At 40.2% G+C, this 16,117-nt stretch overlaps 1 protein-coding gene across 2 annotated transcripts in view; it reads right to left on the reverse strand.

Annotated features, from left to right (window-relative positions):
• smad10a (SMAD family member 10a) overlaps positions 1–16,117 on the reverse strand; it is an 86,721-nt gene that overhangs the window by 56,160 nt on the left and 14,444 nt on the right. For both annotated transcript variants that reach the window (XM_084080030.1, XM_084080029.1), the window contains exon 3: positions 6,308–6,548. In XM_084080030.1, the coding sequence (XP_083936156.1) occupies positions 6,308–6,548 (241 nt within the window). The remainder of the gene's footprint in view (positions 1–6,307; positions 6,549–16,117) is intronic.

The raw sequence follows: 16,117 nt of genomic DNA on the forward strand, positions 1-16,117 counted from the left end.
GAGAAAGAGAGATGAATCAGGGACCCCCCACTACATTGTGTTGCAGATTAAACTTTTTCATAGACTTCATAGATAGCTTCATAGACTTGTAGACAGCACTATCATCAGTGTTGGATTCATGTTAATGTGCCTTTTCAGACAGTTAACCGTCAATACTTCGTAAACTTGGCCTTTCACTCTGTACCTGGTCTTCTTTTTTTACCCCTCTAGTCTACACCAAACCTCTTTACCGATAATAGCCGATCTAGCTTGTAGATCTGCTATAAGTTCCCCTCAGAATAGCGATGCTATAGCGTTCAAGTGGTTAACGTAAAAAATAAACCCTATCACACAAAGATATAGTAACTCTGAGGATCCCCTAGGGGTAAAAGTATCAATACTGTAATGTAGAAATACTCCATTACAAAGTAGAAAGTCCGGAATTCAAAATGTACTTGAATATAAGTAGAAAAGTATTGGCATCAAAATGTACTTAAAGTAAACCCTATCACACAAAGATATAGTAACTCTGAGGATCCCCTAGGGGTCCCGGACCCCCTGTTGAAGACCCCTGCTCTAGAGCTGTGTCTCAGTCTCTAGCGTGTGTCTCAGCCAGTAGTGGTAAAAGTATCAATACTGCAATGTAGAAATACTCCATTACAAGTAAAAAGTCCGGAATTCAAAACGTACTTGTATATAAGCTCAAAAGTATTGGCATCAAAATGTACTTAAAGTACCAAAAGTAAAAGTACTCATTATACAGAATGTCCCATTTCAAGTTTTCTGTATAAAAATCTTTTGAAAATAGCAGATCTACAAGCTCACAATGCGTCGCATTGCGAGCTTGTAGATCGGCTATTTTCAAATGGACGAAATGTATACAGAGCTGAAGTGGTTAATGTAGGTTTTGTAATATTAAAGGTAGGGTAAGTGATATTTGTGGGTTAAAACAAAAAGTATTTTGTTAAAAGGTTAAAGCACTATATTCTGATAGTAATCATTGCTATAGAGTGTATGTTCAGTAACAGGAGTCTCCCCGTCTCTCCAGCTCTTTAATAAACAGAAAATACATTTTACGGTAGGTGTCAGAATCTCAGCCAATCAGGAGAAAGTACCCATTTTTAAACTTTATTTTATAGTGTTCCAGTTCCAATTTGGCCTGCTCATTTCTTAGTGTCATCACTTCCAATTTCACTTGTTTAATCTATATCCTGATTGAGTTCTCGATCCTGATTGGATAAAATTGGAAATGAAAATGAAACTGAAACAAAAATGCATTTTCTGTTTTATAAAGAACTGGAGAGACAAGGAGACTCCTTTTACTGAACAAACACTCTATACTATAGAGTAGAGTGACTCATTGCTATAGAGTCTATAGCAATGAGTACTATAAAAAATATAGAGCTATTTAACACTTATTTTAACCAAAGAAAATCACTTACCCTACCTTTAATCAAAATCTACAAAGTAACTAGTAACTAAAGTTTTCAAATAAATGTAGTGGAGTAAAAGTACAATGTTTGGATCCGAGATGTAGTGGAGTAGAAGTAAAAGTATTGGAAATTGGAAAGTACAAATACCTCAAAATTTGACTTAAGTACATGTACTTAGTTACTTTCCACCACTGGTCTCAGCACGTATCAGATGTAAGAAAGGGGCGGTTCCAAGGTAAGAGAGGTTGGAAACCACTGGTCTAGACAGCAGACACGCCCTCGAAAAGGTCACATCTCCTTGTGCATTTTGGGGCGAATTTCACTTTGTAGACAAAGCTAAGAAGCACAGACAGTGGTGTGTGTGTGTGTGTGTGTGTGTGTGTGTGTGTGTGTGTGTGTGTGTGTGTGTGTGTGTGTGTGTGTGTGTGTGTGTGTGTGTGTGTGTGTGTGTGTGTGTGTGTGTGTGTGTGTGTGTGTAGTGAAAATAACGGATCTACAAGGTCATCGCAACGCCTTGTGACCTTGTAGATCTACTATTTTCACTACTTGTGTGCGACGAAGTAGGGCATTGATTTACAATTTTATTTTTTATTTTTTTAAGTTGAAACATGGAGATAGGAGGTTTCTGCCCAACAGCCAAGATATTTCCATGGATTTCATCAGCTCTTACACCCATTCATTCGTACCTGCTTTCAGGGCAGCCAGGCAAAAATGCTGCTGCAAACCTGCCTCAACAACTGCTGCACTGCACAACACTCAGTTTGGTCATTTTGGTATTTACTAAGTAATATATTACTGTAAAATAATTATCATTTACGCATGACAGTGTCTTCGATTGCCTTTTTAACCTTCTATGTATGTTGGTTGCAAGCAATTAACCCATTCAGATCTGGAACGCATCTGTGCAACCACTTTAACCATTATTTTTATACTTTGGCTATTCAAAAATAGCAGATATACAAGCTCATAGTGTGCCGCGCTACAAGCTTGTATATCTGCTTTTTTTGCGCGAGAATTTATGCGCATCTTTTATTATATATATTTGTTAAAGGGAACATTGTTAACTCAAATCTTTGCTCCTGGGGGGGTCCCTGGAACAACATATTTTGAGATGGGGGTCAGCGGCCAAATACATATAACTTGACATGAAAAAAGATTTGTTCTAGGGCCCCCCAGAAGCCAAGATTTTAGTTTTTAAAGTTTTTCAGAAAACCTAGTGCAGGATTTAGATGGCGTTTTTAGAATTGGCTTCAGGTCTAAATTGGTTAATTGAGATGTTTAAGTTTTTTCCATATTGCTGTCATGTCTTAATAAAATTATGCGTTTAATAAGCAAAATAAGCAGGCTCCGATCACCCAGGGCTCTGCACCCACGGCAGACAACGAGCGCCCACTGGGAATGCGCTGGTCGGACGGTTAAAATGCTTTGTAACGTGTGCACTGCGCAGGATGCACGATCGCACATTATTCTGTCATTCAAACTCTCTCTGTCTGTAATTTTCAAAGTCTGATTGCGAACGCAGCGGAAGGAAGTGGAGCTTACTATGCAACCGTGCTCGGGTTGTGTGTCTGTCTGTCTGTGTGCAGTATTGTGTGCACTGCCTGTGTGCAGCCGTGCCCCCATGTGGACATTAGTAGCAACACATGGGCCAGATTTGAGAAAATCAACAAGGCAAAGGGCCATGAAGAACGCAGGAATGTAGACAATGCTCTGATTAAAATGCACAACAGCCTGCAACATGTCTAAACCAAACACATTTCAAAAACTACAAAGACAAAAAACATTTACAAAAAAAAATCACACCCTGTGTGAAGGTAGCGGCGCCTTTGATACATTTTGTCATCGATATGTGTTTATAATGTGTTTATAGCCATGTGTCACGTGAAGCTTGACCAATCACTTTGTTGACGGGTCTGACCAATCAGAACGTTGACGGGTCTGACCAATCAGAACGTTGACGGTGAACACGGACAAAGTCAGGTATAGAGCAGTTGACGGGTCTGACCAATCAGAACGTTGACGGGTCTGACCAATCAGAACGCTGACGGTGAACACGGACAAAGTCAGGTATAGAGCAGGATCAGAGCGGCTAGCGCCGCTAAAAATAACACACCACAAACAAACATAACAATTTAAAAAAATATAAAAAAATGGGGCTAGCGGTATGGAGCCTTCTTGTGGCGGCCCTGTTCTCACTAATTTAACTGTACCACCCACTTCTCTACAATTGCTCATTCCTTTCTATTCTTCTTATTGTTATTTTCAAGCTGCGTTCGCTTCCCGCGTTCGCGCGTCTTACTTGTTATTAATTCCTTGCGCCAGTTGTTACTAACCGCTGATAATCCAATTGAACAACTTGAGATATAGCCTACATTCCATGTTTCTCTCTCTATCATCACATTGTAAGTCATATTATATTGTCAAACATATTCTGAAGTCATTTTTCAAGATGAAGTTTAATAAATAGCAACAAAAAAGTTTTAAAAATAGCAAAAAAAACTACGAGCTCAATGTGTGACACGTTGTGAGCTTGTAGATCGGCTTTTTGTGTGTGTGTGTGTGTGTGTGTGTGTGTGTGTGTGTGTGTGTGTGTGTGTGTGTGTGTGTGTGTGTGTGTGTGTGTGTGTGCGCGTGCGTGCGTGTGCAAGTGCAAGTGTGTAAGAAAGTGTGCTCCAAAGCTAAAACGCTTGTGAACCACTGAGCTACATACATATTATGGACAATGAATGTCTCTTATTTTCTCTCTTTCGATTCATCTTTTTTAAAGCCTTGTGCTGACAGGAGGAAAAACAACATGTCTTGCTATAAAGTATGAAGCATCATTTTTACGTTGTTCCAATGTTTATTGTGATGTCTATTGCTCAGAATTACAGTGGAATTGACCATAACGGTGTCATGTTGACTTTTTTACCACTCTCTGGGGTAAATTCACAAAGAATCGATTAATATATATATTAATTACTTTCCACCACTGAAATGGTATATATATATATATATATATATATATATATATATATATATATATAGTATTTCCAGTTTTCAGTACCTTTACTTCTACTCCACTACATCTCAGAGGCAAATATTGTACTTTTACTCCACTACAATTATTTGAAAACTTTAGTTACTAGTTACTTTGTAGATTTGAGTTATTATTACAAAACATCCATTAACCACTTCAGCCCTAATTTAAACTTTGGCATATCTACAAGCTGACAACGTGTCGCGATGCGTTGTGAGCTTGTAGATCTGCTATTTTCAAAAGATTTCAATACATTTTATACATAAAGATATGTGAAACAGGACATTCTGCATAAAGACTACTTTCTTCTTTTGGTACTTTAAGTACATTTTGATATGAGTATTTCTACATTACAGTATTGATACTTTTACTTAAGTACAAAATGTGAGTACCTTTCCCACCACTGATGGGAAATACATCTACTTATATAAACGAGGATTGACTTCCGCCTCGCCGCTGAAGCCATACCCACAGCACTGATTTCGACTAAACACAACAACTACACACCACGTCTCGCCAACACACTAGCGACAACGTGCGCGCTGAATTTACGTGTGCATTAGCCAACGTCACATTGCTCACTACACATTTTCCACGTCCCAACATAATTAATTCCACTCACCACATTACGCCCACAACGGAAGGGGAAACAGTTTCATACCGTTTACCGTGCGCACCACCGACACCGAACGCCCACGGGCACAGCCGAAACAACACGAAGCGGCCGCCATTGAAATCTCCGCATCTCTGCATTGCCACAACAACAACACAAGCGCGTCCTTTGCTTCAACCCCCCCCCCCCTCTAGCTTAAAGGAGCTACACCATGAATTTAAAAAATAATAATAATATTTGATATCATATTGTTTATGTCCCTCAAACGTTTTTCAAAAGGTTTGAGCCTAAATCAAGCCTCAGATATACTCATTCCAACTAACTTCTCTCTGGCTTATAAAGCACTTTCACCTGCAATACCACATTGTCCTGTTTGGCACGGGGCGCTATTGAGCCAGTTTGTATGCATGTTATCTCCTGGTTCTGTGTGGAAAAAGTAAAAATAAAAAATAAGAAAAAATGTAAAAAAAAATAAAAATGAATTATTTTTTTTTTTTTTTGGGGGGGGATTTTTTTTTTTGGTTAGAACTGAAAAACGGGAGGAATTGTTCCCAGACGTGACGTAGGCAGGGGGAACAAATCTGACGGACTGTTTTCAGACCAATTTACATAGAAACCACAGATAGCCTATGAAAGCCTGCATGCTCGAAGTCGGGTATTTGTTGGAACAGAAGAGAGGTGGGGGAGACCAAAAACACACAAAAATGAAGAAAAAGTTAAAATTCATGGTGTAGACCCTTTAACTTTTTGATGACCCAGGCCGTTGCTTTCACTTCAGTCATGTCTGTATCACAATATGTCCGTCATTCACGTTCCATGTACATCCCAAACACAACAAAAAACACGCAGCCGACTTTCTCATGTCCCCACAACAACTACACAGTCAACACACATCTGCGTTGCCACGTTGCCTGAAGACAAGCACAAAACACAAGAAAATATCAGTGTTGCCACATTGACACCAGAAACAAGCAACCACCTTCATGAAAAAAAAAAAAACAGGCGAAAGGGTCCGCCATGTTCCACGGGGGTCCGCGGGGGTACCAACACTATATATAACACTATATATATATCTTTTTTTTTTCTTTTGGACATTTTTATCCCACGATTTTGGTGGTACCCCGTGCGCGGCTAACGGCGGCCGGACCTCTAGTATATATATATATATACACACACACACACACACACACACACACACACACACACACACACACATACATACAATAACAACAAAGAAAGCGTCACTGACTGTGTGTCACTGACCTGCAGCCGTCCGTCCAGGGTCCTCTGGATGGTGACACACTTACTGGGGTGGACACCGTTGGTGGTGATGGCCGTGATGAGCGAGTCCAGCTCGTCCTTCTTCTCCTTCAGCTTCTTCACCAGGCTCTCGATGGCCCGCTTGGCGAAGCCCTCGTTCTCGCCGCCCTGCCGGTGGCACATGAGACTGTGCACGATGCTGAGGCACGCATCGCTGCTGCTCGGAGGGTTCACAGACATTATGCTGTGGGGGACAGGTGACACAAATCCTTGCTGTTAGGCAGGAACCTCTTATCCGGTGGTGGGAAAAGTACTAAGATATTTTTTACTTAAGTAAAAGTATCAATATTGCAATATAGACATACTCTGTTAAAATAAAAGTAAAAGTCCGGAATTCAAAATTGAGTAAAAGTACAAAAGTATTGGTATCAAAATGTACTTGAAGTACCAAAAGTAAAAGTACAAAAATGTTTGAAAATAGCAGATCTACAAGCTACGAGCTTCTAGATCGGCTATTTTTAAATAACTTACGTATAAAATAGGGCTAAAGTGGTTACTGGATTACTGGTTAAAGGAGACATCCGTTCATTTTTAGTGTTATCTTTGATATGTGGCAAATCACTCACCAACGTAGAAATGCCCATTGAGTTACTCCACAAATCCCCCTGTCGACCCCCACCGTTGGCATAATAGGAGGCGCGAGCATAGCCCAAATTCGCCTATTTTAACAAATGCAAAGTCTGTTTTTTTTTCTCCTAGCACTCATTGTGGAGCCCCATGAGACCCTTACAGGCGATGAAAGTCCCGACAAGCTAACCGCTAATAACAGAACGAGCTAACGCTCGTTGCTTGTTTCTCTCCGGACCTGGCAACCTGGTGTTGCCAGGCAGAGAGATAAGCAGCCAGCGTTAGCTCGTTCTACAGGTTAAATGTATGTTTTATAATGTAATAATTGATAATTGCAAAGTAACTAGTAACTAAAGTTTTCAAATAATTGTAGTGGAGTAAAAGTACAATATTTGCCTCTGAGATGTAGTGGAGTTAAAGTAGTAAAAGTACAGAACATTTAAATTACTCCAGTAAAGTAAAAATACATCAAAATAATACTTAAGTACAGTACTTGAGTAAATGTACTTAACACCACTGCTCTTATCTCCATCTCTCTTTTAACTTTAACTTTTTGTGTTTTTTTTGTAAATTAACACCCTACTTGATCATAACACAGCGTCACACAAAAGTGTCAAAAATACTAGATCCACAAGCTCGAAACGATTGCTGTTTCAAATAGGGCTGCAACTATCAATTATTTTCTTCGCGATTTTTCTATCGATTTATTTTTCGATGAACCCTACAAATTCACAACACGTCACAATGAGCTTGTAGATTGTTTGTGAGCCTGTAGATGTTTGCACCTCGATTTGTAGATCAACTTTTCTATTATTAGCCGGGAGGGAATTCGTCAAAAATCACCAAGATTGTGCACTTGGTGACAAGTTTTTGATTTTTGGCATGATGTTAGGTAAAGCAAAGCAAAGTTTGTTGTTTACCCAGGGTGTCGGACTAAGCACGAAGCTTGTTTCCAGCCGGACCCTGCATGGAAGCCTTGCTCAAGGGCTATTCAGCGGTGATTCATGATTGATGTGATGAATTGGGGAATCGAACTAGGGACCTTCCGGTATCAAGGCCGCCCCTCTAACCACTAGGCCACCGCTGCCACAGGTATGGGCATAAGGTTTTCCAAAACCATCGCAAATGAGTTGGGCTCGCCCCCTAGTGGTCGGTTTGCAATAACTCCAATATTAGATAGGTATAGGTAAAACCACGATTTTTATGAATTCCCTCCCTGCTATTTTCAGATACTGTACTTTTTTTTACCTTTTAGCAATGACGTGCACAAAATAAGTTTCAATTACTTGATTATTTTATTACATGATCGATTAGCAATTATTTTCTTATAATCAATTACATTGATTAGTTAGATTAACTCTTTGCCTGCCATGGACGCGTGAACGCGTCGAATCCTGCCATGGACGTGTTAACGCGTCGAATCCTGCCATGGACATGTTAACGCGTCGAATAGTTTTTTTATTGTTTTATAAAAGATTGAGCTATAATCTATCATCCGGAGTGACCACACTAGCCTCTGGTGATCGGCCATGGATACTTTTTGTGTCTACACACGATCCCACAATGGATCATAATGGATCTAAATTTTCTGTGACCAGTTGAAAACGTTATAAAACACGAAAATCGCTGGCAGTGGGTGAGTTTATTAATGTATATACTTTTGCAGTGAAAGAGTTAACTGTTGCACCTCCATAGATTCAACCACAACAATTCATGGCATAATGAAACAAACACCCAGAGGATAGAACTTAAAAGCATGACTAAAAACCCTTATTACGATATCGTCGCTGTCGGGTGGAAACCGTGTACGTCCAAAAGTGTTACTTTTCAGGAAAGTAGAAAAAAAACCTGTGTTCCAATGTAGTTATTATTTAGACAAGCTCTTGTTAATACTTTTCATTGGTTCAATATTTATCAAAACCTACAGACACACTTAACCACTTTAATGTATCACATTGCGACACATTGTATAATCAGATTTTTTTAAATATTTTTGATACCTTTGCACAACTTGTAATGACAAAGCAGGTCATTAACTCATGAAAAAAACACATTGAAATAATGTAAATACAAGGTGAAGAGAAATACAACAGTGAAGATATGGGGTCTTGCCTTGTCTGTCTGTCCTATCTCTGTTCATTTGGTTTCCTGTCTCTCTACACTGACCTACCGGAAATAAAACATTTACGTCACCCCAAAATAGGTCTGTCCTAATAAAATCCTTGATGCGGAGTAGTTTAGCTTATTTTTTAAATATAAATGTGAGTGTACTTTCCGGAGACTATTTAGTGTCTGTATTATCCCACAGGGAAATTCTCTTCGACTTAAATAGGGATTGGGGAACCAAAACAAAGCGGCTCCGCAAAACTGGATGGGCAAAATCCGGAAAGAGATTATTGATTTTTTTTTTCAGTAGGCTTGGCCTAGACCGGATCACACAGGTCTTTAATAACGCATACCAGGCTTTCCTCCGAGGTGGAAAGACTGGTGACGCGAGGTTAGGGTTCCAGTGAGACATTACATTTCTTGAGCTAAAAAAGTTTGCAAACCACTGGTGTGTATACTTACAGTAGGCAGAGTGAGAGAAGCCTATGATCAGTATGAACAGTCATTCCAAAGGACTTTTCATTCTAAAACGGGGAGGGACAAGTGTACTCGCTTGGATCCAGCGTTAGCTCGTTCTACAGGTTAAATGTATGTTTTATAATGTAATAATTGATAATTGCAAAGTAACTAGTAACTAAAGTTTTCAAATAATTGTAGTGGAGTAAAAGTACAATATTTGCCTCTGAGATGTAGTGGAGTTAAAGTAGTAAAAGTACAGAACATTTAAATTACTCCAGTAAAGTAAAAATACATCAAAATAATACTTAAGTACAGTACTTGAGTAAATGTACTTAACACCACTGCTCTTATCTCCATCTCTCTTTTAACTTTAACTTTTTGTGTTTTTTTTGTAAATTAACACCCTACTTGATCATAACACAGCGTCACACAAAAGTGTCAAAAATACTAGATCCACAAGCTCGAAACGATTGCTGTTTCAAATAGGGCTGCAACTATCAATTATTTTCTTCGCGATTTTTCTATCGATTTATTTTTCGATGAACCCTACAAATTCACAACACGTCACAATGAGCTTGTAGATTGTTTGTGAGCCTGTAGATGTTTGCACCTCGATTTGTAGATCAACTTTTCTATTATTAGCCGGGAGGGAATTCGTCAAAAATCACCAAGATTGTGCACTTGGTGACAAGTTTTTGATTTTTGGCATGATGTTAGGTATGGGCATAAGGTTTTCCAAAACCATCGCAAATGAGTTGGGCTCGCCCCCTAGTGGTCGGTTTGCAATAACTCCAATATTAGATAGGTATAGGTAAAACCACGATTTTAATGAATTCCCTCCCTGCTATTTTCAGATACTGTACTTTTTTTTACCTTTTAGCAATGACGTGCACAAAATAAGTTTCAATTACTTGATTATTTTATTACATGATCGATTAGCAATTATTTTCTTATAATCAATTACATTGATTAGTTAGATTAACTCTTTGCCTGCCATGGACGCGTGAACGCGTCGAATCCTGCCATGGACGTGTTAACGCGTCGAATCCTGCCATGGACATGTTAACGCGTCGAATAGTTTTTTTATTGTTTTATAAAAGATTGAGCTATAATCTATCATCCGGAGTGACCACACTAGCCTCTGGTGATCGGCCATGGATACTTTTTGTGTCTACACACGATCCCACAATGGATCATAATGGATCTAAATTTTCTGTGACCAGTTGAAAACGTTATAAAACACGAAAATCGCTGGCAGTGGGTGAGTTTATTAATGTATATACTTTTGCAGTGAAAGAGTTAACTGTTGCACCTCCATAGATTCAACCACAACAATTCATGGCATAATGAAACAAACACCCAGAGGATAGAACTTAAAAGCATGACTAAAAACCCTTATTACGATATCGTCGCTGTCGGGTGGAAACCGTGTACGTCCAAAAGTGTTACTTTTCAGGAAAGTAGAAAAAAAACCTGTGTTCCAATGTAGTTATTATTTAGACAAGCTCTTGTTAATACTTTTCATTGGTTCAATATTTATCAAAACCTACAGACACACTTAACCACTTTAATGTATCACATTGCGACACATTGTATAATCAGATTTTTTTAAATATTTTTGATACCTTTGCACAACTTGTAATGACAAAGCAGGTCATTAACTCATGAAAAAAACACATTGAAATAATGTAAATACAAGGTGAAGAGAAATACAACAGTGAAGATATGGGGTCTTGCCTTGTCTGTCTGTCCTATCTCTGTTCATTTGGTTTCCTGTCTCTCTACACTGACCTACCGGAAATAAAACATTTACGTCACCCCAAAATAGGTCTGTCCTAATAAAATCCTTGATGCGGAGTAGTTTAGCTTATTTTTTAAATATAAATGTGAGTGTACTTTCCGGAGACTATTTAGTGTCTGTATTATCCCACGGGGAAATTCTCTTCGACTTAAATAGGGATTGGGGAACCAAAACAAAGCGGCTCCGCAAAACTGGATGGGCAAAATCCGGAAAGAGATTATTGATTTTTTTTTTCAGTAGGCTTGGCCTAGACCGGATCACACAGGTCTTTAATAACGCATACCAGGCTTTCCTCCGAGGTGGAAAGACTGGTGACGCGAGGTTAGGGTTCCAGTGAGACATTACATTTCTTGAGCTAAAAAAGTTTGCAAACCACTGGAGAAGCCTATGATCAGTATGAACAGTCATTCCAAAGGACTTTTCATTCTAAAACGGGGAGGGACAAGTGTACTCGCTTGGATCAGCAGGGTCACATTGCGCTCCTCATGTGAACACACAGACACTCAATCGCTCCGCTAGTCAACGTCGGGATATCTGCACCTACTGAAGCTGGCGTAGACAGCCTAACTGTGGGGTGCAACTATACGATGCCAGGTTCATTTAATTCACATAAATGTGCATCCACGGCTTCCTTCAAAAGATCATGACGTCGAGCACAGACTTCTAAAACAGACCACACGAGTTTGATCACAGATTTACTGATACTGAAATGGAGAAGACACACATAACGTGTCATTTTTTTATCCCTTGTTTAACATATTGCTAAAATACTGTGAATATGCTGTTGGAAGGGGTCCATTTGGTTACATTTGTGCAAACATCAGAGTTAATTAACAGAAAGGCTTTTACTTTGTATTCAATCAACATCACCAAGGTAAATAAATGAATACATTAATTAACTAGAAAATGTGCTCCTCGGAGCACAGGTCTCCGCCAGTACTGTTCCTGATTAATCCTGTCTTACCTATTTATATTACATATTGTCACGTGTCACTTGACCAATGTTAGCTTGGCTGATGGAAGCTCACTTCAAAAAATATAAATGATTTTTTGAAGTGACACACCTATTTATAGGTTTCTATTTCGTCATGCGTCTCGCTAGCCAATCAAAGCACACCCTTTCAACATATTGTCACGTGTCACGTGAAGCTTGACCAATGTTAGCTTGGCGGACACACGGAAGGACGGAGACGAAAACATACTCTCCACCTCTGGCGGAGACAATTATTTAAATGAATAATAATAATAATAACTAGAAAAAGTGCTCCTCGGAGCACAAGTCTCCGCCAGCAGACTTGTGTTGGGAATGTTGGGAATGTTCTAATTCTTATGTTCTAATTAGAACATGTTACTGTGTCATAGTAACATGACACAAGTGTCCTATCCGTGTCCTATCCGTCTGTTTTATCCAAACCTTAGTTGGATAAAACTGGTATCCCCGCCTGGAGTTACTGTATACCTGTCCTATCCGTCCTGTCTGTATAAGTGTCCTATCCGTCCTGTCTGTATAAGTGTCCTATCCGTCCTGTCTGTATAAGTGTCCTATCCGTCCTGTCTATGTAAGTGTCCTATCCGTCCTGTCTGTGTAAGTGTCCTATCTGTCCTGTCTGTGTAAGTGTCCTATCCAATTGTTACAGTATCCGCCATTTCTCAGCCATTTTGTGATTATTCCTGTCTTACCTCACTTTGAAAGAGGCAAAGACTCTTTCAAAGTGACACATGTATTTATAGCCCGTTATATGTCACTAGCCAATCAGATCACACTATTTCACCGTATTGTCAAGTGTCACGTGAGGCTCGACCAATGTTTGCTTGGCTGACGGAAAGTGAAAACAAACTCTCCTGGCGGAGACAATAATAATAACTAGAAAATGTGCTCCTCGGAGCACAGGTCTCCGCCAGCACAGGTCTCCGCCAGGATTAATCAGTTCCTGATTAATCCTGTCTTACCTCACTTCAAAAGATATAAATGATCTTTTGAAGTGACTCACCTATTTATAGGTCTCTATTTCATCATGCGTCTCGCTAGCCATTCAAAGCACACCCTTTCAACATATTGTCACGTGTCACGTGAAGCTTGACCAATGTTAGCTTGGTGGACACACGGAAGGACGAGAACGAAAACATAGTCTCCTGGCGGAGACAATAATATTATTATATAATATTATTAAAAACATCACTTGTGATGTTTTTCTTTATTAGTTATTCTATTTATAGTGGCTCATAGGAATAGACTACGTGACAAGCAGGAATAGTTTGGTGACCACAGGAGAGACTGGTGACAGCCGGAATGTAGACGGCATCCCGGGAGCAGTATGGGTTAGCGCCCCAGGCTGTGTCTTCCGTGAGGAAGAAGCCCAACAAACCCACGGTGAGGCCTTTAGGAGGGCCATTCCAGCTAACCGCAAGTGGAGCTAATACCATTAGACGGCCCAATCTAGTGGTATCGACCCAAGGAACCATCACGCCAGAAGGAAATGTTTGGATCGGGGCGGTGCACCTGATCTGGCGCAGCGCTCAAGTCCTGGACCTGGTGAGACGAAGGAGAAGCCCGGCCAGGAGACAACCCACAGAGCCTAGTCCCTTCACGTGCCAGAGCCTCCCCGAGTCCCGGCAGAGTACTTCCGGAGAAGCGGACTGCCCTGTCTTGCCCTATTGGACTGACCGTGGGTAGCTACTGGGACGTAAGTCGGGGCTTGATCAACCCTGGCTGGGTCACCTGGGCGAAGGTGTATGTTGTATGTTGCGAGACCTGAAACACCCGATGACCCCAGGCTACAACACTGATGATACGTCCCAGTTGCATCCATGTGATGTTTTTCTTTATATATAATAATATCATCATCATTTGCAAGCTATATAGACAAGACAAAGAATAGGCTACACTTCGATGAAGTTGATCTGTAGAACCCATTTAGATGGTAGATTCTTTCTTTCTCCGATCGTTTTGAGAGTGCCTGATTTACGAAAATATCTTATCTACAAGTTTGCAGCTTGTAGATCAGCTATGTTCGGCTATGTTCTATCTCGTGCGTCCAATTATAAATCCAGCGTAGCGATAGTTCATATAGGCACGGAAGGCAGGCCATTCATTCGCTAACAAGTTAATTCATACATACTCCCACAAGTCTAGTCTGTCTCTTCACGTTCATTCTCATTTGCTACAAGCTAACTCACATACGCCCACAGTGCATCTCAGGCGGTTCATTTAAGCAGTCCTCTATTCACTGTTCATTCTAAGTGTTTAGCTGTCACAGCTGGTTCTACAGCTGTCAGTGTTAAAATTACCTCCCCCCCCCGGCCTCCTCCTGCGGCATGTAGCTTCATATGTTAATGGTTGATTCTGTGTATTGTACTGTGTTTCTATGGATTGTAATATAATAGGTGGTATCTTAACTCATGCACTTGAATGTTCAATGTTATGTTCATGTAATAACTGTATCTTATGCTCTGCTTCGGGGGGTTTGTGATCTCAGATTCTGTGTTATGCTTGCGCAGGTAATCTGTAATATCACAGGAGCAGAGTCACACCGCCAAAGTGAATGCAATATCCTTGCAATAAATGGTAAATGGTTAATCATGAGCTGAAGTGTCTAAATGAAATCAGACATCATTATGAAAGCTGCCCTGGCATGAAAACGGAACGGGTCAGAGTGGAGAGAGAATATACAGTAGGTTGAGGGTACAGAGAGTCTTAGGGCGGCTTCACACTGGGTCCGTTTGCATTCGAACCGTTCCCGAGTACGAATGGCCTCTACCAGCAGGCCAGCATTCACATTGGCCAAGATCCTTGCGCACCAGAGTACACTTGCATATATACCCCCGATCCTATAGGTGGCGGCATGCACATAGTGGTTCGCCAGTGGACACAGACGTCATCAACTATGCGACAATGTTTGTGCTGGTCGCGCATAAATATAGGGTTGCGGCTGGGGAGAGAGTCAACGCACTGAGCGCAGTGAGCGCACAGAAGTCAAGGCACAGACTGCTGTGTTGGACAACGGATGCACGCTTATGAGAAACAACACAAATAAAACCTGGTGAAACACTTGGGTGCATTAGCGCAAGATGAGGATACAGGAAACATTCAGTCTAAATGTCCAGTTTGCTAACCTTCACAACTACTACTACTTTTGCATTTGAAACTTTAAATTTCTCTAAATATTATAAACTTTCACGACAGCTTAAGTACAAAAATATATCATTTATGAAAAGGCAACTATAGTAGCCTATACAGTGAAGTCGGACTGAATGACTGAAACCTTGTATTGTGAATTGTACTTCCATGTACTGTTTCTCATGTCTCATGTCTCAAAGTACATCAATCAATCAATCCAACGTCTTTTCTTTTTTTACTCTCTTGGTGTGGGGATTATCTGGCACATGTATGTATCTGTTATGAAAGAGAAATTGCATCATGAGTGAAACGGCTATAGTCCTTGGGAAACCATAAACCTACGTAGGCCTACATCTAAATGAGTTACCATATATGGTGTTCACTCTCCATTCCGACATCTCACCACTCCGACTAGTGGCTTCCGCGTGCGGTTAGGGTTAGGGTTAGGTATAGGGTTCGTCAACGTCGGAAAGGCGACATGTCGGAAAGGGGAAATGCACCCACCATATTTACTTACAAATTTCAAATTACAAAGCCTTATAAGCTATATATTTCTGGGATGCATAGTAGCTGAAACTCCACAAGATATCCACAAGATATACTATATATATATATATATATGTTTTTTTTTGTTTTGTTTTATCAAATCTTATTAGTGTGAAATCACAAGAGGTTCTCTCGAAACACTACATATCTTTGCTGT

Source organism: Gymnoscopelus microlampas, assembly GCF_963454915.1.
Source record: "Gymnoscopelus microlampas genome assembly, chromosome: 15".
Taxonomy (NCBI): Eukaryota; Metazoa; Chordata; class Actinopteri; order Myctophiformes; family Myctophidae; genus Gymnoscopelus; species Gymnoscopelus microlampas.